Source organism: Pholis gunnellus, assembly GCF_910591455.1.
Source record: "Pholis gunnellus genome assembly, chromosome: 14".
Lineage (NCBI taxonomy): Eukaryota > Metazoa > Chordata > Actinopteri > Perciformes > Pholidae > Pholis > Pholis gunnellus.
Window position 1 is genome coordinate 2,594,336 of NC_136541.1, and position 27,417 is coordinate 2,621,752.

The window sequence follows — 27,417 nt, forward strand, 5'->3', positions numbered from 1 at the left end:
GGGAAACATGGCGGCCCCACCGAAGCGGCAGGACACTCGCAAATTCATAGAGAACTTGTCCGGCGCTGGGAAATCCATCGCAGTGCTGACGAGCGGAGGAGATGCCCAAGGTAAAAACCGTTGTGTAACCCGAGTTCCATTATCGGACAGTTACGTTGCCTCTTGCCAGTTTTAATTAATCAATGCTTGTAATTCAACGTAATTGATTTTAACTCACATTTAAAACAAATGTTACTCGTGTTTTTATTTTGCATTAATATTTAGGCCATATTTAGTTGGATAAAATGACAGAAACACGTCAGCCCAAGAGCTGTCCGATAATGGATGGCTGGCCGCGAGGATGTGTCAATTTTTTTTTTTTTTTTTTACATGGATGCTATAATAGTTATCCCGGCGAAAAACGTTAAGTATACCATTTAATATTGATAATAGGTCTGCGTCCAGGTTGTAATGAGTGCTTTTGATTGATTTGCAAAAGCAACAAGTGTTCGTGATGGCTGAATAAAATAAAAAGACATCTTCTCTTTACACAAGGTGTTCCTCCCCATCCTGCACCTTTAACGTGCATCCTGCACCATTGCATCTATATTACTGTGTGCACCACATACATGGCACGTGTGTGTTCGTGCATGAACCTGTGCGCGTGCAGCAGGACTTATAATATCATCATCAACCCGGATGAATGTATGATATTTCTGTGATACTCCCATAATGAGCTCAGTCAGTATGTATGATGACCTTGCTGTAAGTTTACATAATACTATTATATATTTATTTTGTGTCTTCCTGACTTTAGGACAGCGAGTACTATTCAGGTTTCCTGTTGAATACCATCTACTTTGTTTGGCTGAGTAATACTTTTAAAACGTTAGACTAAGTATAAGCGCTCATATGAACTTCTCATCCAGTAAAAATGATCAGTTATTACAGTAAGACGAGTAGAAACCCGCGTTGCATCACTGAGGATGATTTACGAGAGGACCGGTGTCAAGTAAAGAGGTTAAGGAGCTTACTTCCGAGTCAACCTTTCACAACAAAAGTCACATTATTCTGTTTGCCCTTCGGTGCTTTTACTTTGAAGGCAGCTTATATCAACTTCCGGTTTGTTTGCCGTTAGCTTTACTCATCCTGTCGCGGTGGGATCGTGCCGTCTACGTGAGGAGCGCCGGGTACACAGTGGCGTAGTGATGAACGGAAGGGGAATTACATTAATGCAAATGAACTAAGAGTGAGGTGTTTTATGATGTAATTTCTCATTATTATATTATACTGATAATTAATGTTCATGGAGATATCTTCAATGGGTAAAATCCATTCTCATCAGCTCTAATATCGACCCTGAAACATCGTCAGAACATAACCAACTATATACATATATTGTCTATAAATACACCATACTGTCTATAAATACACCATACTGACCTTGTATGGTTTATATGGTGCTCTTCTATCTACACAGTGCTGCAGGTTAACCACAGCTACTGTTGTTACGTAACACTGTGTCTTTATAGGCTGCAGCACAGAACAGCATATGTTCCTCCAGATGATGCTCAGAGTCAATCATGCGTCACCACTGTCCTAAATCTCTTCCATTCATGACGACTGGCTGCTGGTTTGCAGTCCGGACCAGAACAAAGTGTTTTATTATTGTTATTAATCAGCACTGAATCTAATGAAACAAGCCGACAAACTAAAGTACCTGAGATGGTGAACGCTACGTATCCTGTGACTGGATGTAAAAACCTTTTACAGACCAGTAGAATACAATACATTGATTTAATACAAACTAAATAAAGAAGAGCAAAAACCTAAAATCCTAAAAACATGGAACATTAAAAGCCAAACAAGATCTAAGCGTTTGTGTTGCTGTTGTAGTGAAAGAGGTCTTCCCTCACAGGGGGTCAGAGACAGAAATATCTCGTGAAATAGAGAAAGCTTGAAAAATTCTACATTTTTAAATAGATTTTTAAAATAGATTTTCCTCATCAGACATTGACCTTCTTCACCTCTACATGCTTTTCTGTGACACAGGAGCACCAACCCTACTACCATGGCAACTTTTACTAGCACTCAGGCACGCACGCACGCACACACACACACACACACACACACACACACACACACACACACACACACACACACACACACACACACACACACACACACACACACACACACACACACACACACACACACATAGTTGGATATGTTTAGTCAGGTCGGAAGGAAAAAGTATTTCGTAATTAGTTAAAACACATTATTGCAAGAGCTCAGCTGGAACATGACACACACACACACACACACACACACACACACACACACACACACACACACACACACACACACACACATTGACGTGTGTGTAGTTCCTCGCCATTACACGTCATTCAAGATAATTTGTTATTTTCCTTTCCTTTGTGAAGCTCATTAGATAGATTATAGATCCTCTCAACCAAGCAGCTCTGCCCTGGTCTCTTAGCAACACCATCTCATCCCATCAGCCCCCCCCCCCCCCCCCCCCTTATTGGCATCCATCCGTCATGGGACCTTATTTATTTATTTATTTATTCAATACGTCAGATAACACAGAGCAGGACAAACGTTTCACAAATACACAAAACAAATCTCTGAGATAAACAAAATTACACTTTTTATTAAAAAGGAAAATAAACATTTTTCCAACTGTTGACTCAGAGAAGTTCTGAATCTCTGTGGGTTAACATCCTGTTAGTCCACCTGGTGTCGGTTTACAATGGTCCGTGTTCTGTGTATTGATCGTTTAGTTTAGACCTGAAAGGATTCATTGATTGACAGGAAACTAATCTATAATCTAAACTATTCACACGGTTGATGAATCATTTCAAGTCATCAATCATTCTTCATCTTCTCACTTGTTTGGACGCGCTGCAGGTTTCCTCTTACAGAGAACTGAATATCTTTATAGTCTCATGGAACCCATCACAGCCCTCCACCCGACGCTGCTTTTGCAAATCTAGATTATTATGTGTTTGTAATCAGCAACAGCAACATCATTTAGAAACATTGCTGACTGTTACAACCAGCAGAAATACATTTTCCATGTTGCAAAAACATCCACGAGCCAAGTGTAGCCCGCCTGTGTTTGATTTTATTTAGTTGCCAGACGCCCTCCTCAGTGAAATGGAAAAAAAGAGAGTTCCATTATCTGTCTGAACAGAGCCTGAATCCAGACATTGTCCTCCAAGAAGTAGTCACGTCCCGTGTGCACTCTGCAGACGAGGTGAACGTGCCGGGTTGTTCGGAGCTTGTGATCGTGGGAGGAGGTCTGGCAGACGGAGCCGTGTCGGCTGTGAGGAGCAGCTTGTTCCTGCTGAGCTCGGAGCTTTGCTTCACTCTGACCGACACGCAGAGAATAAGCTACAGAAGAGCGTCATCGTTTCATATCAGTCTGCATCAGGCATCAGAAGTAATAAGCAGGGTCACTCACGGTGAGCTTAAGCAGTTTGGTGATGCAGAATTTGTAATTTCCTGCCTCTAGTGGCCTCTTGATAACAATGAGGAAAGAAGGAGTAGTGGTGACGTCGTGACGCAGCGTGGGATCATGGGAGTTGTTGTCTTTGTTGCAGTGAGCTGCTCACAGTTCTGATTCCTTCAGGGTCTCCTCCTCTGAGTAAAACCGGTAGAAACACGGAGTAAAGCAGCTTCACGTAAAAATAAATGTGTTTCTCTGACGCTGTTCAGCGGACGCAGGACGTTTGCTCGACTTGTCTTCAGATCCTTCATCCGCTTAATTATTTTAGTTAAAAACAACACGAGTATTGTAAAGATGTGGCTTCAAACTGGTTTCTCTGAATTCTCATTTGTATTATTATTTTCCTTTGAAATTATCTTTATTATTGACTTTAACGTCCGACTTCTGTCATTAAGTCTCTCACAGCTCTCAATCTGCATCACCTGATGCAACAACAACAACGTCTCTCAAACAGATGTTTACATCAAATACTTTAATCTACTCGATCAATACATCAGATATAAAATACTTTAATCTACTCGATCAATACATCAGATATAAAATACTTTAATCTACTCGATCAATACATCAGATATAAAATACTTTAATCTACTCGATCAACACATGAGCTACCAGCCTCTGTCTGCTTAAGTGAAACTGTACAATGTGTTGATCACACTCTGACGTTTGTTTCTGTTTCTAATTTCTCTAAATGCTCCAACAGACACTTTAAAATGTGGCACAAAATCCTCAAGGTCACTCCTCTCTCTCTCTCTCTATCTCTCTGTCTGTCTCTCTCTATCTCTCTGTTTGTCTCTCTCTGTCTCTCTGTCTCTCTGTCTGTCTCTCTCTCTCTCTGTCTCTCTCTCTCTCTGTCTCTCTCTCTCTGTCTCTCTCTCTCTCTGTCTCTCTCTCTCTGTCTCTCTCTCTCTCTCTCTCTCTCTGTCTCTCTCTCTCTCTCTCTCTGTCTCTCTTTCTCTCTCTCTCTCTGTCTCTCTCTGTCTCTCTCTCTCTGTTTCTCTCTCTCTCTGATTAATATCACTGCACTGTGACGTGACGACCACTGACTCTCCTCCGTTAACAGGCATGAATGCGGCGGTCCGGGCCGTCGTCCGGATGGGCATCTACGTGGAAGCCAAGGTCTACTTCATCCACGAGGTGAGACGTGACTCCAGACATCACTGACGACAGGAAGCTGAATTACTGCAGACGAGTCGTCGCGATCGTCTTTGAGAGACATGAGACCTGATGTTGGCCTCTGCTAACAGAGTCCAGCATTAACAGGATTTTACCTTTAGTTAAAAACAGATCACTTCAATAACGTAGAAATTATCTTTTGATTCTTGTTTCACTTCTTTGTGTAGTGTGAATTTCTAAGAAGCTTATGAAATGTATATGTTGTGTTCTTTTGTTCAATATTTAATGCTTTAACAAGAGGATGGCCAACAAAGTCAGTGTGCCGTCATCATAACATAATCAAATAAAAAAAACAAATACTGAATCAGAGAATGTTCCGATGAAAACACACGAGGAGGTTTTGGTTCCTCGGCACCAGGCGACACGGTGAGCACCAGACCAGCGACCGCAATGAACGCTGGCGCTGTTTAAATCATCAGATGTGTAACGACTGGAGGAGAACGTGTCTGAACAGCTTCTGTCCTCAGAGGCCGTCCATTGTGCTGCTATCAGCAGAAGCTTTGATCAGAACAGGTTTCATTGTGACGCGTTCTCACTTATTTCACCTGCAGAAAGAGTTCTCTGACGTTGACGTCTCTTCTCTTCACATTTCATCGGCTGATACAGAGTTCAGACTCCTCGTCCCGTCTCCATGTCACGTTTCCTCCAGAGGGAATTTAACTTCCTGTCTCACTGCTGGAACTATTTAAACTCCTTATCCGGTCCGTTTATAGTCGCGACCGGCTGGTTTGCGTTCAAGTAAACAAATGGTTGGTGTAGCTTGTAGTCTTTTAGTTCGATGTGTTTCGTGACGTACAGATCGGTGGTACGTAGCTCACATGACCATTTAGATTCACTTGCTTCTAGCTAGAGAGTATTTACATATGTTAACTTATTGATTGCATTTGATAATTCTTACTTCTTTTGGTAATTTCAAAAGGAAACTTTCATCATTCTGAGAATCTTTTCAGTTGTGCTCATTTGCATGTTTTTCTTTATTGCATCTCAGACCAGTTTTACACGACTATCCCAGCATGCATTTCTCAGAAAGCTTCTCTCTTCATATAGACAGTGAATAAATGTTTGAAAACTCTGAGAGCTTCGTCTCCGCCGGTGTCACTCCACGGACATCCACAGATCGACTTATTATGATTCAACATCAGGAAAGAGCGACGTCTCATCCGCGTCTCATTAATACGATGCTGAATGTCTGAGAGTATAAGTGCAGTTTGAATGTGCATGACGCCACTGATGGCAGAGAGAGAGGATGTGGTCTCAGTGTGGGTATAATTGGATTACCAGAGGCCCACTTCACCCTTCACTGGCTGTCGTCACCGTCAGCCTCCGACAGCCACTCGGCTGTGAGTAACGATCAGCGAACACGAAACCGTGAGAAAAAAACAAACAGAAAATAACTAGCAAACGTACATTTGAAGACATCACTTTGTGGGATTTTTGAATAACATTTAGCTTCATATTAATGCTCAGGAGTAGAATAAGGTGAGCCACAGTCACTGTGTCCTGGATGATCCAGTCATTCATCACTGTCTGTCTCTCCTCTCAGGGGTACCAGGGGATGGTGGACGGAGGAGACAACATCAAGGAGGCGACGTGGGAAAGCGTCTCCAGCATGTTGCAAGTGGTGAGTCGAGCTATTGGTCGAGGTCACAACACGCGCTCCCGATAACAGACTGGAGCCCGTGTTAATGTTGGAATTATCTTTAGCACCACGGAGTGCTGTGTTTAGATGCTTCTAGCTTTGAGCCAAATGAGTCTGTGATTAAATTCAAACGTCTCGCTGTTTGTTCACGTCGGACATTCATCGTCTCAAAGTGGATTACATTCAGTGCAACGGTGAAAAAAAAAGCTTCATCTTGTAGAAAAGCAATATTATTAACGAGATAGAGAGACAGGCAGACGGAGCCGGTATAGTCAGGAGAGAACGATGTGATCTCAGATTGTTCTTTGCGTTCTTCCCTCAGGGCGGCACGGTCATCGGCAGCGCCCGCTGCAAAGAGTTTCGTTCCCGCGACGGCCGCTTGAAAGCCGCGCACAACCTGGTGCAGCGCGGCATCACCAACCTGTGTGTGATCGGAGGAGACGGCAGCCTGACCGGAGCCAACCTGTTCAGGGAGGAGTGGAGCGGTCTGCTGGACGAGCTGGTCCAACAAGGTGACGGATCATCACTGCAGGGCTTCAGGTCGAACAATGTTCTCATTGTTGCTGCAGCCCTTTGCTGTCGGCCTCCCTGAAGATCTGCAGAGATTAGATAAGTTAGTCCGCTGACGTACGGAAAAGAAGAAACGTGAGATGTGATGAGGGCTGCTGGTGGTCGCAGGTGTAAACACTGCAGCTCAGCGTGTCCGCCTGCTTCATCCAAAATACACAAATAACAATGAAGCTTGGTTTTGTGTCACTGTGAAGACGTTTACTGTTCCATAAAGTCTCCACAGTAAATCATCTGCTGATTCTTTGATGGTTCTTTATTTGTGCTTCAGAACTTGAAACGAAGCCAAACTTTACTTTAAATGTCGTCAAACAAAGAAAAATGCTCTCCCCTCGTCCTAAAATGATCTTTAATCGATACAAGAGTACTTTCCAGAGAGTCCAACCTTCGATTAGGGACTTTTTGGGGGGTAAAATGTTCCCTAAAGTTCCATTAAAAGGTTCCTTGTCTCTGAGGAAAACCGTCCAACTGGAGGCTCACCTCTACAGGTGTGTAGAGAGTTTATCTCCCTCTCTCACGTCTTTCAGGTCTGATCGACAAGGAGGCGGCTCGCAGCAACTCGGAGCTCCACATCGTCGGCATGGTCGGCTCCATCGACAACGACTTCTGCGGCACCGACATGACCATCGGCACCGACTCGGCGCTGCACAGGATCATCGAGGTGGTGGACGCCATCATGACCACCGCTCAGAGGTGAACGAATCCCGAGACGAGTACGGACCAACCAGTCCACCGGGTTTCACTGACATGTGCTTCTTGTTGTTTCTAACATTCCTTTTCTCTGTTTTTTCAGCCACCAGAGGACATTTGTGCTGGAGGTCATGGGCAGACACTGCGGGTAGGCTCCTCAACGCAGAGAGATTTAAACACCAAAACACATGAGAACATGTGAATGAGGAGGTTAAATATGCTGCTCAATAACCAAACAAAGTCCATTCTGAATATCTTTGTCAAATTTAACTAAATTATCATTTTCTTCTGGATTGCATACTTTTAGCTTTTAATAGGTCACGACCTGGTAAAAATACTTTGATGTGGAAATGTCGATAAGTGAGGACCGTGCATGTGTGTGTTCAGCCACACTATCTGTTACTGGGAAATAAAGATTCAAAGCAATGTTTAAAATGTGTGTGTGTGTGTGTGTGTGTGTGTGTGTGTGTGTGTGTGTGTGTGTGTGTGTGTGTGTGTGTGTGTGTGTGTGTGTGTGTGTGTGTGTGTGTGTGTGTGTGTGTGTGTGTGTGCAGATACCTGGCCCTGGTCAGCGCTCTGGCATGCGGAGCGGACTGGGTTTTTATCCCTGAAATGCCTCCTGAAGATGGCTGGGAGGACAACATGTGTCAGAAACTGTCTGAGGTAACACACACACACACACACAACACACACACACACACACACACACACTAAAGTTTCACTGTCTCTAAATCAGTCGATATTATATGTGTGTGTAATACGTACACACTGTAGCAATACATGTTGTTTACCTCAGCAGCCTTTTTAGCACAATGGTGTTTAATGTTGTGTTTTCTGCACTTCAATGCCAATTTGGGAACTAAAAAGTAGTTTAATTGATGATTTGCTTCTTAAAAAAAGAGAGAAAAGATCACAATTCATGAGTCTGTGGCCCTTTAGGAAAAGTTTATTCGTTATTCTTCACAAAGCACATTTTAACAGGTTTTCAGTCGGAGTTCGATGTGAAGTTCAGAGACTGAAAAACGTTTTTGGTGTAAAAGAGCGACTCTGGTGGGACTCGAACCCACAGCCTTTGAATAACCTCTCATGTGTTATGCTAGAAGTCCAATGCGCTGTCCATTGCGCCACAGAGCCGGCCGCAACCTGCTGTAAACAGACACATTCATAAACTCACTCACACACACACACACACACACACACACACACACACACACACACACACACACACAGAGCTATGCTTTCACTTTCTCTTCTCAACAACTTGTATCAACAATAGCTGCAGATGTCTTAACTTTCTAACTTTCAGGAAAACAACTTGAGTCCCACATTAGTGGGTTTGTTTGTCTAAATCTTTCTCATACACACAGAGAGTCACACACATTTCTGCCTTCAGCTCAACTCTTCCTGTAACCACTGTACAAATGCAGCATTAGTTAGATTTCTACAAAGAAACTGAGATAATCTGTTTTACACGGTAAAGTAGCGACTCATGTGGGATTTGAACCGGCAATCTTTGAAACACATGTCAAGCGTTTTGATTACAATTCCGATGCTATACCTAGTTCCACGAGACACACACCAGCAGCTGGTTTGTGTTGAAGATTCAAACGCAGTCGATGTTTTAAACGCGACTCTGGTGGGACTCGACCCACAACCTTTGAATTGCATCTGTAATTATTCACTAGAAGTCCAATGCATTAAGAAAATGTAGCTACCACATCAGCTGCTTAATTATGGGCGACAAAAAAAGGTATGAAGTAAATCTATAAATAAATACAGGAATAAATATGTAAATATGTAAATATTACGAATCACCGGTTAGTCAGCCGCCCTGATGTGGTAAAAAAAGCTCCTTCTTTAGTAATAACTATGAACACAAACATTTGGATCTTCTGTCATGTACTCGAATGCTTTTGCTTCTGTTTCGTCCCTCTAGAACCGCGCTGATAAGAAGAGGCTGAACATTATTATCGTAGCTGAAGGAGCCATAGATTCCCACAACAAGGCAATAACTCCTGATTACATCAAGGATGTGAGTACAGCGGAGTCACCGACCCACCGACTCTCCCTCACAAGCTTTTTGTTTCATTCCCTGTTGTGTTGACTTTTCACATTGTTTCTTTCATGCAAGTTATTTTTTTGACTGTTTGTATCTTAAATGTTTGGCGTGAAACCCTTTAGATTCACGGAACAACTCTTATCTAATCACACTGAAATGTGATGCTATATAATAACGTGTGGTAGATTTGATGTCATTGTACGTGCTTAATCCTCTATCCTCATTGGTTCTCCCTCCGTACCCCCAGCTGGTCGTACGCTGCCTGGGCTTTGACACCCGGGTCACCATCCTGGGCCATGTGCAGAGAGGTGGGACCCCCTCTGCCTTCGACAGGATCCTGGTGAGTCACGACATCTTTTAATGCTTCTCAATATGGAAAATAATGTGACGCGGAATTCTCTCTCCAGTCGTGGGATGATAAATTGTGAGGGCAAGTCAGAATGATATATTGTCCTTGCAGGCCAGTCGTATGGGCGTGGAGGCGGTGCTGGCGTTACTGGAGGCCTCCGCCACCACGCCGGCCTGCGTCGTGTCTCTGGTTGGCAACCAGGCAGTTCGACTTCCACTTATGGAGTGTGTTCAGATGGTAAGAGTGTGTGTGTGTGTGTGTGTCATGCAGAGAACATGTGTGCACTCTTGAGATTGCTCCATTACATGTGAGCCTTAAGCGTTTCTAATAACAGAGTATTAATCATTTAAAATAGTTTAAATGTTTTTAACACGTGGAGCTCTTCTGTGTCTCGTCATCAGACTCAGGAGGTCCAGAAGGCCATGGACGAGAAGAAGTTTGAAGAGGCAGTGAGACTGCGTGGCGGGTAATTTTTAACTTCTTTTGACGTGATTAAACATCGGATTCATTTGCCCACGAAGTAGTTTAAATTAAGAGAAGTGTTTCATCAGAGGTCTCGTCAGGTTTTCTCCTCAACAACAACAGAACTGATCCATCGTGTGTTTTCTAACTTTAGTTTTTTTGTCACGTCTGTGCTCTGCAGGAGCTTTGAGAACACTCTGAGCACCTACCGACTCCTCTCCTACCGGAAACCAGATTCTGAGCTTCCAAATGTAAGTACTCGTTAAAACCGAGACGCAATAATGAAACAAACTGATTATTTCAATCACAACATTATCACAAATGTAACATTAACCCCAATGTGTCTCTCCACCAGCGGCTCTGAGATTTGTACGGTAGCATAAGGTACTTCCTGGTCAGGTGCCTTGTGGGTGCTGCGGTCTTTTTGTGACACTAACACAGAGTCTGTTTTTCCCCTCCTGAGGGAGAGGAGGAGGAGGAGGAGGAGGAGGAGGAAGAGGAAGAGCAGTCTGATGTATGTGAGGAGTAGTGAGGCTGCAGCTGTGTTGCTTTAGTGCGGCTCCCACCAGATAAACCTTTTTGTTCAAGAGTGAAATCCTTTAAGCAGCTATATTACTCACGTCAAATACACCAAACTCCACTGAGAACATGAGTCATGTTACCATATTGTAAAACACACTTTCATTCAGAACTAAATACAAACTCACCAAACCCTCCGTACCCGGTGGTTCCACCAACTCTGCTTTGGTCAAAAATAAACCCTTAATTCCCACGTTTTAGAATCCATGAAAGCAGCCTGAAAAACAAAGAGTCTTTGGAGCGGAGCCAGATATCTGTTGTTGGACCCCGGTCAGAGCTGCCTGATACTAAGCTGTGATTGGCCAGTCTGCGTTCGAGGGGCGGGGCCTAGCGAAGGGGAAGAGGAATGCTTTCAAAGCCTAATCTGTCATTCATTCCCCGCACACTGAACACCAAATGAGGACTTTGTTGGCCGAGTGCATGAGGCATTGCATTCAAATGTGGGTCATGAACACACAACTTCATGGGATCCGTGTGCACTCTGATAGTCAGGGTTGAAAGTTGCGGTGCAGCAGTTTTTAGATTGAACATGTTATATCCTCAGCATCTAGTGGGACGGATGGTTTGAGTTTGAATAGCTTTGGATTGTCTGTGAAAGTTTGCAGAATAAGCAGCCGCTGCTTCGCTGCGTCTTTTAGCAGCATGTGGCTTCTTGCATGCGAGGTAGTCTCTGCCTGCTGCTGCTCTGCTCGGAGGCAGAGCCCTGCATGGCCCCCTCAGCTCGGTTACTGAGACACGAATGATGTTATGAGGCAGTGTGGACGGACGACTTGTCCCGTCAGGCATGGGGAGCGATTATTCTTTTAATTTGCTGAATAATCCTGCGGTGATACACTGGCCTACTTGGTGTCTGCTGCAGAAATCACTGCTTGTCTTCATTGCCTCTTAACAGCCGCAGAGAAACCTTCTTCTTCAACTCAAGCATCATACATGCTGTGACTGCACAGTGAATGTGTGACCATGTTTAAAAAATGTCACAAAGCTTATAACATTCGGCCCAAACTGTTATGCCGGTGCCCAGGCTCGGCTGTCTCCACTGAGTGACCGCTTCCCTCTTCATCCACAGAGCTCCTTTAACGTGGCCGTGCTGAACGTCGGCGCCCCGGCCGCCGGTATGAACGCCGCCGTGCGCTCTGCTGTGAGAGTGGGAATCACCGAAGGCCACACGATGTTTGCGGTCAGTGACGGCTTCGAGGGATTCTCCAAGGGACAGGTGAGAGTGAAGGGGACTACATGATGCAACTACGTATTAAGTCGTCTCTGTTTGTGTCATCACTTGTTTTCACTTCATCAGCTGGACGTGTCGTCTGTGTGTCAGAGGTATCGGCTTCTCAGACGCCAAAGCTGTCGCCTCAAAGAAAACTCAAAAAGTTCAAATTAATGATACAAGAAAGAGAAACGCGTCAAAGTTAAAAAGCTGCAACAGGAGAACATTCTGCTTATTAACAAACTGCTTAAAGCGTTCATTATCAGAGTCGTAGTTGATTCATCTTCTGTCCATCAACTAAAGGTTCCAGCGCTGCATCGGTCCAACATTTATCACACATTCTCCAAATTATAAACTATTTTGAATCATGTTTACTCTTTTCAGAGAACATTTACTTTAAGAACAATAGAGTGTTTTGGTTATTATTTCACATAATCTAGCAGTATGAGGAAGGAGCTCGGCATATATTAGTAAAAGATAAAAACACATGTTTGCTGTAAAGTGCAGGAGCATTCTTATGTACGGATTAAAATCTTGATTCAAGGTGACCTCTTTTGCAAATAAATGTCATCGTACAACTTTCTAATAAAGGAAGAACAAATACTCTATTCAGTACTGAAATCTGAGACTTGATGTCAAAGAGAACTCCAGTGCATGAGGAGTTCATTCAGCATAGAACCGTCACGCTGTGTAAACTGTAGCTGAGCGTTGCCACGTTACTGAAGTATGAACAGAGTCTTATTCCCCTGAACCCGACACCGCCGACCAGCCGACTCATCTCTAGCCGTGATGGTCAGACCTCGCTGTCTTTCCTCACGCTGCGTCTCTCTTATCTTATTATTTCATTCATTACATCTTAGTCATGGATGCTGAGACTTTGGCTCCTGAATCATCTCTGAGCTCAGTTAAAGCTATACTAGCGCTCATTAGTGCGAGTACGTGATGGATGGAAGCAGCATTCCTTGGAGGTCAACGTGAATAATTGATGAATAGCGGGAAGCAGGAAAGTGTCTCTGCCACGACAGTTACGCTATGTACACACACACACACACACACACACACACACACACAGTCTTAATTATATATGATGGTGATAACGTGGAGCTGCTGGTTGACGTTACCACAGTGTTTAATGGTGTTTAATGGTGTTTAATGGTGTTTAATGGTGTTTAATGGTGTTTAATGGTGTTTAATGGTGTTTAATGGTGCCGTCTTGAGTGTGATGAGTTTGATCCGACCTTGCAAAGTGAAGCCACGTTGTTCCTAAACAACAACAAAAAACTTTTTACATTTTAAACTTAAATTTTAAAGAATATTTGAGTTTTTAAAATGTTTTTAAGAGAATAGTTATGACATCTTCCTGCTTTTGCAAATCAGATCAAGGAGATCAAATGGGGAGATGTCGGTGGTTGGACCGGCCAAGGAGGCTCCCTGCTGGGCACCAAACGGTGAATATGAGACGTGTGATCTGGAGATGAAGTCATCAGTCGTGACTTTGTTTCTTTACATCGAGAGTAATATTCACATATTGACCCATTTTCTTGCTCACTTCTCTTAAATGAACCCTTGTTGTTGCTTTCCACTCGTGATCTCTGTCTTTAAAAATCAATTCAGTTGCAGGAGATTTGAACTTTTTGCTCCACAAAGAACTGATCCTGACCTTGTTCAGTTACCAAAGACTGAGGCAGAATAATAATATGAATCCTGTTTGAATGAGGCTTCATTCTTTACAGATCTCTACATCAGTGTGACTGAACTCTGAGTCTATCTGACTAAAAGGAACAATGATTTAAAGGGTTTCTCACAGTAACTCTAAATACAAACAACATATTAACGATGATTTCCTTTCTGTTTGCTAGAACTCTTCCAGGGAAACATCTGGACAAGATAGCGGAGCAGATTAAGCTCCACAACATCAACGCTCTGCTGGTCATCGGAGGGTTTGAGGTAAGAAAGAAAAACATGCTAATATAATACAAAATATTATATTCTGACTGTTTTAGCGTTAAGTGTAGCTCCTAATGATTCTATGAAAACAGAAATGTTGAATAATATTTTCATTGCTCAGCGATATTGTTCCTGTCCTACAGCATTATTAAGAACTCTCTCTTTGAGTGCATTGTGTATTGTGTTATATTATTGCTGATTTCACTGATTTGAACATTTCAATATGCAAAACATGTCTCCATTTCTGCAAAACCACATTTTCAGAATACAATTCAGACACATAGAGATGTCATAAGCTGCCTCCTTGTCTGTCCACGTCTGCTTTTTACTTCACGGCCGAGCTGCAAAGCCAAAACCTTACATTTGAAACTTCTCATATTTGGAAACCTAATAATACGAAAACCTCTAAATATCTCGGAAATGGAACTTCCGTCACAAATTTAAACAACATTTTTTTTAAATAAAACAAAATATTTATTTCTAAACTGTGTAACAATACAGAATAGAGAGTTTTCTGTGCAGCTTGGTCAGATAGTGAACCCTGTCCCCCCCCTGGCTCTCTCCCTTTGGCTTCTCCCGCCAGTACAGTACAGTCCTCCCCGTCCGTCTCTGATCTTCCTCATTACTCTTGAGGTCCATCTCCCACCAACAGGCCCCGCCCACCTCAAAGCTCTCTTTTTCCAAAAAGCCCAAGTTTATGTCTTCCCTACACGATGCTCAACATTTAATGTGTTCGTTCTGGAAAAGATGAAAGTAACATCAAAGATGTCGGTACGCTAAGTTAGCGTAACCTTTTTATTGTGTTCTTGACAAAACCCGACACCAGGATCTAGTTAAACACGCTTCCCGTGTCCTGTAGTCCTGGTGGAGACCTCGGCGTTAGGCCTCTTCTCTCGTCTCCCACACCTCATCCCCCGTTGTCTGTACGTCCTGAACGACCGACCAATAAGACGCTGGCTCTCACCGCTGCAGGCCTTCGTGGGATTGCTGGAGCTCTCCGCTGCGCGGGACAAACATCCCGAGCTCTGCGTGCCCATGGTCATGGTCCCCGCCACCGTCTCCAACAACATACCTGGTTCAGACCTCAGCATTGGCTCAGACACCGCTCTGAATGCCATTACTGATGTAAGTGGTTTAGAGTGTTACGTGTGTGTGTTTTGTACTCGGGACTTTTAAAGCGCACACGCCATCCGGCCTGTCAAAGAGTTTTTGGGGCTTCGCTGATCCACAGCTCGCGTCCTTCGCATCAACAATCAGAAGGTGGACTTCATTTGAGTTAAGACGCCTCAGCAGAGGTTCACATGGTGTTGACATGAATAGCTTCTGTCAATATTATTGCTGTAAAGTATCGATGGGCTGCAATATGTTCTGTGTAAACAGGCAACCTGACACTCAGCAATGGAACCTGTAACGCGTGTCCTTAGACCTACACGGAGCGTACAGACTTAACCCTCCGACTTAGTATGAAAACAACAACTCAGGATGGCGACACATCCTTAAACTTAAGAAAACTAAAGAAACTGCTACAGGAAATGAATGGCTGCTGGCAAGACGTTGACAGTTCGTTAAGTTTAATGATGTTTAGATGCTGCAGCCTCAGGTCCTAGAAATAAGGATGCACCGATCTTCCGTCCCGATAACGATACCTGGGTTTTGGGTATCAGCGGATACAAATGTTTAATTAATAAACTGGACGCCCGCACAGCGTGGTAGAGACCAGGATCCTTCTTCTTTCAGTCAACATCAGGCTTGACTTCTTCAAACAAAATGGACCAAATAAATACAAAGATTTAAGATTAAGATAAGATTCTTGTGGAGGAGCTCGATTATTTTTAGTTGTTTATATTTTGCCCCCCTCCAGACGTTAGATATTGTCGGTATCCACATGACTTGTTGACGTAGCAAACAGCTGACATGTTTGTTGTTATCTTCCCTCCTACCAGCGTGCTGCTCAGCCCGAAAACATAGAACTGAATAGAAAAGATCTGCCCCATTGTCACCAATGTTGGGTCGGTGTCGGCCCGATATCGTTATCAAATCGGTGCATCCTTACAGCAGCAGGAAGTCGCTCACAATTACCACAAAGGCTAATCAGGAGGACCAGACACGCTGCATCAGGCCACGTGCATCAGTGAAACCCTCAAAGCTGGTTGTTGTTGGAGGCGAGCTGGTCAGCGGAGGTCTCAGGTGAGTGCTCGGGCATGCAGTGACCTGTGTTGTGGCATGTTTTTGGCGCCTTTTTAACCCTAAACCCTGGTGAACGGACGCTCAGAGTCTGCGTGCAGTCTAGGCAGGAAGTCCAGCATCGCTGAACGCGGTCTACATTTAGTCTGGATCTTATATAGAATCCAGGCCCGGGCCTCTTTACATTCTTGTACGTAAAAGGAAACATCGCCTACGGCCTCTGGAGACCCACCGCAGCCTTTATCTTTATCTTTACACGTCAACACCGCTCAGTGTCAGCCAGGGTTAACCCCCCCCCCATCCCATCTCCTCTCAGCCAATGAGAAGCCAAAGCCCCCATCAGTGGAGAGAGCCAGCCTGCAGCACACACACACACACACACACACACACACACACACACACACACACACACACAGAGCTGCATCTTCATGGTCTCAGTTTAAAGGACTCCCTTTACTTGTGTCCTTCAGCACCGGTCTAGCTCAGGGGTCGGCAACCTTTACAAGCCAAAGAGCCATTTTGCACCAAATAAAATACAGTATTTTTTTTTTTTAGATAGTTTACCGAGGGTTAATGTTGTGCCAATACTTTATGATAATAACAAAATAATCTGCACCAAGACGGCAGCAACTTTATTCACTTTATTCCCACACTTCACCAGAACCTCTTTCTCTTTTTCCGTCTCATCCTTCACAATAAAAGCCCCAAACACAGACACAGGAACACTGCTTCCTAGAGAGCTCTTAACGTGCTCAACATAAGAACTTATACAATAGTTTACCGAGGGCAGAGGTCTGCAAATAATATATGGTTGGCCACCTGCAGGCAAAGGCGTAATAGGATGTGGCGCACACTTTAGTTGACAAACTATTAAAACATTTTGTTATTGTTGGCGGCGTGTCCAGCGGTGTTATCAGCCACGGAGCGACCGTCTGAAGTCACGGTTAGCGGCTTTGAGGAGGACGGACACAAAACAGGACTTTCCTTTCCTCATTAATGCTTATTTTGTTCTGCACAACTATTCTGAATTCCACACAAATAAACTGTAAAGGAACAAAACATTGATTGCTCTCCAGAACGACAGAGACTTCAGTCACCAGCAGAGCAAAGCATCAAGCGCGACCTTTCATTATTAACTCCTTCATTACTCTGTCGTATTATTTTAACTAAGCAACCAATCTACATCCTGTTTACACCGTGCCCAGTGTACGTGTATAGTCACGTGATATTAGTTTTCAGACGTGTTAGTCTGGCTGGAGATCATCTGGAATACGATGCTGAAACGCTGTGTGGAGGGAGATCGTTTTAAAACTCCAAACTCCAGCAGTAGGATGTGGCCTCACGGAGCCGCGGGTTGCCGACCCCTGGTCTAGAAAAATACCAATATGTTTTTATTAATTGGGAAAGCTCCTAAAACAGATTTAGATTATCGTTCACCAACTCCATTAAGGGAAAGATCTCCATTTATTCTCCAAATCAGCTAAGTGGTTCACACACTCAGTTCTCATTTGTTGTGTAAATTCTAGATGCTGTGTAGACGTTGGTGAAACAAAAAAAACAAAAGAAAGTGACGGAAAAGTGCAGATTTCTTGCTTAACAACTGCAAAGATAGTCCATGAATATGAGTCCATATTACATGCTGTAAACAATTAGTATGAAGCAGCACAGTGTGTCACAGCTTCAGGTAGAAACCAACGAAGGGTTCAAGTCGAGGGAGCCTCTGTGCACCATGAAGCAGCCTGTTGAATCCCTGTAGTCTGCATCACAGAGGGACAGGGTCTCAGATGTGTAATGTGCCCCCCCCGGTGGTCTAACCTCATATCACGGCCACCACCCACCACCCACCACAGGCCTTTGAGTCCCTGCTGGAGCTGCACGAGGCCCGGGCCGCCCACGAGGACTTTTGCATCCCGATGTGCATGCTGCCTGCTACCATTAGTAACAATGTGTGCGGCACCGACCTCAGTATCGGCGCTGACACGGCCCTCAACGCCATCGTGGAGGTAAGGGCCATGTGGTGAAGACCAAACACACCTGGAATACATCAGCCAGAGGCCTCCTGCTGTGTTGCATGTCTCAGAATAATGACGGGTAGTGTGGAAGAATCCTAGTTCATGCTTTTGAAGACACAGTGAGAGTTTAAAAAAACTATCCCAGCGCATGTCAGACATGTTTATGGATAAAGCTGAATGTGAGAGAAGAAGTAAAACTACAATCTGTGAGTAAACACAACTTCACTGACAGAATGTCTGATCTCCTCTTAAAGCGTCTAAAGGTAACGGCGTGTTTACTCAGTATTCTGTCTACTTAAGGAGAGCTGCAGCTCATCATTATTCATTATTTAACTGTTTTCATTGTTTAGTCTTTAGACATAAATCTATATTTCTGTCAGTCTTCCACAGCCCAACGTTCAGATTTACTCAGAAAAACAAAAAGCAAAAAGTACTTTAGTTCATTTAATATAAAGTAGATTAAAGCAGGAAATCCCCACATTTGAGAAGTTATTGCAGTATAATATTATATTAAGTTATTCATATAAATACCGTATTATCTTAAAGTTGTCTTATTTCTTCTTGATTGCACATCAGATGATTGTTTCAGCTCTGTTGTGGTGAACCAGTCTGTGATTTTTTTGCTCGTTATTAACTTGAGTTCTGCGCGTGCGATGCAGACGTGCGACCGCATCAAGCAGTCGGCCAGCGGCACCAAGCGGCGGGTCTTCATCATCGAGACCATGGGCGGCTACTGCGGCTACCTGGCCACCGTGGGCGGTCTGGCTGCGGGCGCCGACACCGTCTACATCTACGAGGAGCCGTTTGACATCCGGGACCTGCAGGTCAGAGACCAAGTCTGCTTTAAGTATTTAGTTAAGGCTTGAAGGCAACTTGAAGGCTCGTGTCTCCCTCAGACGTGTACTTAATGTCTTTATGTTTCATAACCTTACTTTAGCATCAGCAGTAAACGTTAATATTAATGTGTTTAAAGCCTCTGAGCTGCCTCTGCCTGGATGTTTCAGGTGACCCAGATTATGACATTATACTTATTAATAACCTCTGAGCTGCGTCACTCATCCCGTGACAGACAGATCCATCAACACAGATCAGGTCGGGTATGCTAACATCCTGATTTTAGGTTCTGATCTTGTTTTCATTTTTATGTTAGTCTGGTACAGTTTAATGTCTTTTATTTTTAGGTCTTTTACTTTTATAATAGTTGTTTTTTAAATTGTATTGCCTTGTGTGAGCTACTTTCTACTCTACTAATAATAATATACAGTTAAGTGGCAACAGAAGATAAACTAAAACATGTTAGTAAAATAATTCTTCATTTGTGAGTATTACTATACATTATAAATAGGCATTAGCCAACATAAAATAGGACTTAACTGAGAGTACATGTGTGTGGGGATACGATTCCATATCGTCACAATATTAAACCTTTTTTTGTCTCCTAATGACATTTAAAAAAGGAGCCCTGTAAAACCTTTCTTATGCATTAAAACAAGGGTACAAACAGCAGCTATGGGGCCCCCTGGTGGTGTAAAAGTCACCCTGCACCCTCTCTGTTCTGAGGGGGGGGGGGGGGGGGGTGAGACTGCTGGATCGGCTGCTCGTGCAGGTTGCAGGTTTGCAGGACTCCGTCGCTCCGGTTTTTAACGCGAGGCTTCTCTCTCTCTGTTTTCAGGCCAACGTGGAGCATCTGACGCAGAAGATGAAGACGAGCATCCAGAGAGGCTTAGTGCTCAGGTGAGGCAATTCTTTTTTTCCATGTCACATTTCCACTGTTGTTTTCTTGCCGCACGCATTATTTAACCTGCGTGTGTGTGTGTGTGTGTGTGTAGGACTCAGGGAGATAACACAGGACAGGGTTGTAAAACTATGTTTTTTGTTGGTAAATAACTGTTTTGTCTTAAAGAAAATCAGTATACTTGTCTTCAATGAAACACACGACATGTTAAAGTGTCTTTGACAGAATAATCGACCGTACACACTTTACTTCACGTCTTCTGTTGAGGCTATTTTAGGTCCACTGCAGCATCGCGCTGTTTAAAGTGCTCCCAGCAGGATGCAGGTCTGGGGAAGTAGGACACATAATTCTGGACAGTGTGGAGGTGACATTGTGTGTCTGCGCTGAGGTTTTGCACCTGCGTCAGTGGTGCATCGCAAGTGGCTCAAGGGCACTGGAGCAGTGAGGGGCGTAGAGAACAAACAGCTTGAGGACACTAGTTAGGCTGCTTAATGGGCCGGTTCACCCAAATGAGAATAAATACATCCGCATCTCTGTGTCGCTGTTCAAACGGACAATCCGCGGATCACTCCACAACAACCTTCATGTGGGATTGTTTCTTTGGTACAAAGTAGATCCAAAGAAAAGTGTTTACAGCAGCTCCTAACTTTATTTTTGTTACTTTGACTAAGCTGCTGCCTCATTAACGTGTGTTTCAGAAATGAGAACTCCAACGAGAACTTCACCACTGACTTCATCTACCAGCTGTACACCGAGGAGGGACGAGGAGTGTTCGACTGCAGGAAGAACATCCTCGGTCACATGCAGCAGGTCGGACACACACACACACACACACACACACACACACATTATATATGCTGTATTTTCACCAGTGATGTTGGGAAATCATGATGTCCTGATATTGTGAGTCCATAAATATCCACTTACTCTTTCCGTGGTCGCAGGGAGCTGCAGCTTTTCCCAGCATGCACTGAGAGAGTGGTGTGGTGCATTCATGGAGTCCATTACATATATTTAATCAGGGCTGGGTGAAAACTCACAGTTAGTTTTTGTTTATATAATGCATCACAATACAGATTTTGTTGCACTAATCATCATTTCTAAGCCTTGATTTGAATCGAGCAATATTTTCCTTTTTTCACAGGGAGGAGCTCCTTCACCGTTTGATAGAAACTTTGGCACCAAAGTCGCTGCTAAAGCCATTCAGTGGATCTCACGCACGCTCAAGGACTCTTACAAAAAAGGTAAGACACGGCTCATTGACGGTGTCTGTGCATGAGTGTGTGTGTGTGTGTGTGTGGTTATAAAGGCTGATGCGGTTCTTCATTGCAGGGCGAGTGTTTACTAACTCGGAGGACACCGCCTGCCTGTTGGGGATGCGGCGCAGAGCTCTGGTGTTTCAGCCGGTGTCACAGCTCCGGGACGAGTCTGACTTTGTGTGAGTAACATTTTACAGGTTTCCTCTCGGTAGCATTACAGCTCCTTGATCCCCTAAAAAAAAAAAAGAGAGATCAATCAGTTTACCAGCAAGAATCGGGATGACTTCCTATTCGTCATTGTTTCTTAAAACTGCAGCCCGCTGCCTCCATAGTATACAGGACTGTCTCAGAAAATTAGAATATTGTGATAATCCCCATACGTGTGATTTAGTTTACTGAACCAAGCTGAGTGTTTTTCAAGGCTCAGGAAACCCTTGCAGGTGTTTCGAGTTAATTAGACGATTCAAGTGATTAGTTGAATACCCTACTAGTATACTTTTTCATGATATTCTAATATTTAGAGATAGGATATTTGAGTTTTCTTAAGCTGTAAGCCATAATCAGCAATATTAAAAGAATAAAAGGCTTGCAATATTTCAGTTGATTTGTAATGAATCCAGAATGCATGACATTTTTGTTTTTTTAATTGCATTACACAAAATAAAGAACTTTATCACAATATTCTAATTTTCTGAGACAGTCCTGTATATATATACAGTATGTATTTGTGTTTCTGAAGAACGTCACATTCAAGCTGCTGACAACAGAGTAGAGTGATGTGTTCATGTTGCTGCTCACTGGTTTCAGTTGCAAAGACCATTTGAACTGTTGCACATGTTAAGTTGTTAGTATTCTAGGTTTCCTCATTTAGTCATGTAATCGTCTGTTTCTTTAAATAAATAGTATTTCTCTTAAAGTCAGACATGAGTTTTCTTAAATGAGTCAAACTGATTTATTTTTCACACTTCACTTTGATACAAAGTGCTTCTTTGTAACAACATGAAGCTTATAAAGTTGAGCGGGATAAGTGGCTCCCCAAAATATAGAGCAGGAGATGAGGTCAGGACAAATGAAGCTTTAGAGAAAGTTGTTGAACACTTTTGGTGAAGCAAACTTTGAACTTTTGAACCCCGTGTGGTTCCTGTATCAAAGCTCACCTTCACATGGAGTCGCTCTCTTCCTTTGCTGGTGAGACTGTTTTGTTTTCACACATAACATGCTTGAATAATTGATTATGTGGAAATAAGTCATAAAAAGTGTTAAACATGAAGTCTGTACTTTGTGGTGTTTCAGGAGGAAAACTGACTCAGTTATTCTCTCATATTAGTTTCACATAGTTTCACATTTTCTCCATCAGCTTTGTATGAAACCCTGTAAATAAGACAAGAAGAAAATACTTTGTTCATTCTTGAATCCAGAAATACTTTATTCATCATGTAAACCTTCAGTTTGTTCACATCCCATCAGTAAAGTCTGTTAAATGACTCTTGTTCAATGATTTCATGAACACATTCACTTCATCCTCATAATCTATTAGTTTGACCAGAATCTCAGTTATGTGAAAGAGAATAATGAATGATTTACTTATTGATTATGATTATAATAATTAGTGATATAATACATCATAGAACCTCTTTTGTATAACGATTAAGAAAACAACAAGAACAACATTTAATCTGTTCTAGAAAATAAACATAATTTCACTTAAAGAAATCTTCACAAAGAGTGCTGAGAACTAAATATCTTTGATAAAAGAAGCTCTGGTGATTTCTCTCTTTAAGAGCCATGCAGTGGAAGAGAAACAACAACTAACAAATACATCAATACTAATATTTATCACACATTTAAACCTCAGAGCAGTTTACATTTTCATGAAGAGAAATATCAGTTCAGGTCAACAAAGATCATCATGAGCAGTGATAGCCTCCATGGCTAAACAGACACAGAAAGGAGCTCCACCTAAAGAAACTCAAACATTTACACGACAAGAATGAGAAGATGTCAAAGTACCGCCCACAATGTTTGATTGACAGCTGAAGAACAATCAGCAATTAAGCGACAATGATGGAGACAAAATGAGTTTCAGGATTAAAACACAAACATTAATTTGCTGTTCCTTAAATCACTTCTGACTATTTTAGTTTACAGAACTCAGCAGTGTCTCCATCATAATGAAACCTGAGTCCAGCATAGAGAGGCTGAGTGAATGTGGTCTGGACTCTGTGGAGGAGAGTCATGGTTTCAGAGACGCTGTAGAAAGACAGAATACCTGCTCTGTGATCCAGGTACACTCCTACTCTGGAGGACTGAGGACCAGAGACGGGAGTTTTGATCTTGTTGTACAAAAATGTTAAACTGCTTTTGTCACAATCTAACGCCCAAGATTTGTCATTGTATCCAAACACACATTCACTCCAGTTCCCTGTTCTGCTGATATTCTTGTATGCGACTGCTACATAAACTCTTCCTCTCCTCTCCACCTCCCAGTAACAACGTCCAGTCAGACTCTCTCTACTCAGGACCTGACAATATAAAGTGAATCTGTCTGGGTGACTAGAATAAGACTGATGTTGACTCACTAATGTTGCTTTTCTGTTCCCCTCAGATAATAACAGATCTGTGTATGCTGTGTTTGGATCCAGTGTGATATCACTTGAATATCTTAAGAACTCAGCTCTGGTCTTGGGCTCTGCTTGTGAAGGTGACGGTAAAACGTCCACTTCAGTCACTGCCAGTGAGACGTTTGTCCACTTCTCTCTCAGAACGTCCTGTAGTTTATCTCTGACTTCTGACACAGCCGCCGTCACGTCCTCAAAGTAGCTCAGAGGACGGATATCGATGCCGGACGAGTCTGTAGGTTCTCTGAGTGGTGACAGTGAGGGGTAGTTGTGTAGAAACTGGTTGTGATCCTCTGTGTGTGAGAGCAGCTTCAGCTCAGCGTCTTTCCTCTTCAGCTCAGAGATCTCCTGCTCCAGCTTCTCCTGAAGCTCTTTGACTCGACTCACTTCACTTTTCTGCTGGGATCTGACCTGCTGCTTCACATCGGAGCTTCTTTTCTCCATGAGACGGATCAGCTCAGTGAAGGTCTTCTCGCTGTCCTTCACCGTTTCGTCGGCAGAGCGATTGACGGCCTCCACCTCCTGTTGAAGCAGCTTCACGTCTTTCTCTCTGTCCTGGATTCTCTGCTGGATGTTTAGTCGACTCACCTCCAGCTCTCTCTGCCTCTCAGTGATTTCTGCTGCAGCTGAGACTGTGTCGTGGCCTTTGTGTTCATCCACAGAGCAGAGGTAACAGATACACTGCTGATCAGTACGACAGAACATCTTCATCACCTCATCGTGACGAGAGCAGATGTTCTCCTGGAGCTTCTTGGAGGGGTCCACCAGCTTGTGTTTCTCAAAGACAGGGGATTCATAATGAGGCTGGAGGTGTTTCTCACAATAAGAGGCCAGACAGACGAGACAGGACTTGATGGCTTTCCGTTTCCTCCCAGTGCAGAAATCACAGGACACATCTTCAGGTCCAGCATAGCAGTGATCAGCAGGAGCAGCTTGGAGTCCAGTCTTCTTCAGCTCCTCCACTAAAACTGCTAACATGGTGTTTTTCAGCAGGACAGGCCTCGATGTGAAGGTCTGCCTACACTGAGGGCAGCTGTGGAGTTTCTTCACATCCTCTTCATCCCAGAAGCTTTTAATACAGTTCATGCAGTAGCTGTGTCCACAGGAAGTAGTCACCGGATCCTTCAGTAGATCCAGACAGATGGAACAAGAGAAGGTTTCCCGATCCAGCTGAACTCCTTTCTGCGCCATTTCACCTCTCAGTAACAACGACTGTCTGAGTTTCACTTCACTAGAAGCGACTCTGCTTTGACTTCTGATCTGAACAACATGTGTTTGTTCAGTGAATGGAGCCTGTCAGCTCTATCGCTTCACCACCATGTTGGTTACACCCATCTTTAAAACTGTAGATCTGAAGGGGAGGGAACAAGGAGATATGTGGACAGAGTGGAGCCGGATGTGTTTGAGAGCAGCAGGAAGAAGGAGGGGTTATCAAGCTGTGGTTCATTCCAGGAAGAGGAGCAGCGCTGTGAATGTGAACTTTGTTTCCTCATTTACAAACAGAGCCTCGGTTAAAACCTGCTCCACGTTTGAAAACATTTCATTTCTTTAGTTGTTAAATATTTAATATATTTAATAATAAATATAATATAATATTATTATATTATTATTATTATATTATTATTAATATTATATAATATATTATTATTATATAATAATAAATATATATAAATTTAATATTTATATATATTGTTTATATATAAGCTGAGTGTTTTTCAAGGCTCAGGAAACCCTTGCAGGTGTTTCGAGTTAATTAGACGATTCAAGTGATTAGTTGAATACCCTACTAGTATACTTTTTCATGATATTCTAATATTTAGAGATAGGATATTTGAGTTTTCTTAAGCTGTAAGCCATAATCAGCAATATTAAAAGAATAAAAGGCTTGCAATATTTCAGTTGATTTGTAATGAATCCAGAATGCATGACATTTTTGTTTTTTTAATTGCATTACACAAAATAAAGAACTTTATCACAATATTCTAATTTTCTGAGACAGTCCTGTATATTGTCATGAAACTATTAAATATTCCACAAAACAATCCACAGTTCAATCCGTCATCCAAAGGTCTTCGTATAGATTCACAGCCCGGCTCACAGGACAACAAAGGAGGGAGGAAACAGGAGATGAGATTTTTAAATCCCCCCCTCGTGTGTTTTGTCTCCTCAGCCACAGGATCCCTAAAGAGCAGTGGTGGCTGAAGCTCCGCCCACTGATGAAAATCCTGGCCAAGTACAAGACCAGCTACGACGTGTCCGACGCCGGCCAGCTGGAACACGTGACCCCCGTGCGACCCAAAGACACGGACGCCTCGGCGGCCATCTGAGCCTCTCGCGGGCCCCCCCCCCCCCCGCTGCCGGAGGAGCGCTTCAAACCCAGCAAGCAGACATCCGTGACCGCTACTCACACAATCACCAACCGACGCGCTGGTTGACTGCAAACGCATTAAAGTAGATTTATCAAAGCTAGATGGGAATGAAAAGAAAAGGAAAGTTGTGTGGTGAAGTCACGGGACTTATCAGAAGGGATCTTCTATTTTGTTAAGATGATGACGGGGAAGAGATTATTTGGAACAAGCTATCAGAGCTGACATTGTATTTTCCAGATCCCCAATCAAAGTTATTATAACCTTAAATATATATATATTGCCCTCCTTTATTATGTAATGAATAGGTTTCAAGTTATAGTCCTAGAATAGTATCAAAATTAATTTGTAACCACCAAGTTGACCGAACCCCCGCGTGGTGTCGCTGCAGCGAGGCCGAGCCGGGTGATGTCCAGCTGCTGTTATATTGTTTCTTACAGCACTTTGAGCCCCTCAACGTAAACCATAAAGCTGCTTTTAAAGAGATAATATATATATATATACACACACAAGGAGGATCACACGGTGTTGATCTAACGCCCGTTCACACCTTGAAAAACGTGTCCAACAACCTGATTGTAAAATGGAAATGTGACCTACAGGAGGTTTAGTGGGCTGAGCTGGTCGTGCGTGTGTGTGTGTCCTATCACCTGCTAACTGTGTGTGTGTGTGTGTGTGTGTTTGTGGTGTTGCCTTAGCCGTTTGTATCCACCCTGGGCTTTGTCTGTGGCATCTTTATAGATCTGGTTATAGAGTCCTGCTGTTGCTGTAGTTTGGCCGTGGAGTGGAGAACGTGTACGCAACATTAACTTAATGTGCTGGAAGTGTGTGTGTGTGTGTGTGTGTGTGTCCTGTCACAGAGTAATAAAGCATTTATGGTGTGGAAAGTTATGAAATTGTGTTTGTCAGTAACTTCTGATTGATTTTTTTCGACAAACCATGTGACATTTTTCATCTTTTATAGAATAGTATGCTGAAAAAAAGTCTTTGCATATCATGTAAAAAAAAAAAAAATTCACTGAAAATGTATAGTATGTTAAAAAAAGTCAAATAAAAA

General features: G+C 43.1%; 2 protein-coding genes across 2 annotated transcripts; one reads left to right on the forward strand and one right to left on the reverse strand.

The window, feature by feature from the left end:
- Positions 1-27,235, forward strand: pfkpb (phosphofructokinase, platelet b). Its single transcript, XM_079173909.1, has 22 exons — positions 1-110; positions 4,575-4,648; positions 6,231-6,308; positions 6,649-6,838; positions 7,421-7,586; positions 7,687-7,731; positions 8,138-8,246; positions 9,520-9,615; positions 9,890-9,982; positions 10,103-10,228; positions 10,393-10,457; positions 10,635-10,704; positions 12,099-12,245; positions 13,617-13,687; positions 14,099-14,186; positions 18,221-18,373; positions 19,042-19,206; positions 20,055-20,116; positions 20,816-20,927; positions 21,262-21,361; positions 21,450-21,555; positions 26,165-27,235. The coding sequence occupies exons 1-22, from the start codon at positions 8-10 to the stop codon at positions 26,319-26,321; spliced, it is 2,376 nt and encodes a 791-aa protein (XP_079030035.1). The 5' UTR covers positions 1-7; the 3' UTR covers positions 26,322-27,235.
- LOC306706743 (tripartite motif-containing protein 16-like) lies at positions 22,780-25,200 on the reverse strand. Its single transcript, XM_079173922.1, has one exon. The coding sequence runs from the start codon at positions 25,183-25,185 to the stop codon at positions 23,509-23,511; it is 1,677 nt and encodes a 558-aa protein (XP_079030048.1). The 5' UTR covers positions 25,186-25,200; the 3' UTR covers positions 22,780-23,508.
- Positions 27,236-27,417: the final 182 nt, after the last annotated feature.

What these genes read in the sequence shown, in the direction of transcription:
- pfkpb (XM_079173909.1), top strand. Translation starts at nt 8, where the DNA reads ATGGCGGCCCCACCGAAGCGGCAGGACACTCGCAAATTCATAGAGAAC. An exon ending in CTCCTGATTACATCAAGGAT is followed by an intron (nt 9,616 to 9,889) that starts GTGAGTACAGCG and finishes CCGTACCCCCAG; the next exon opens with CTGGTCGTACGCTGCCTGGG. An exon ending in TCCTCGGTCACATGCAGCAG is followed by an intron (nt 20,928 to 21,261) that starts GTCGGACACACA and finishes CTTTTTTCACAG; the next exon opens with GGAGGAGCTCCTTCACCGTT.
- LOC306706743 (XM_079173922.1), bottom strand. Translation starts at nt 25,185, where the DNA reads ATGGCGCAGAAAGGAGTTCAGCTGGATCGGGAAACCTTCTCTTGTTCC.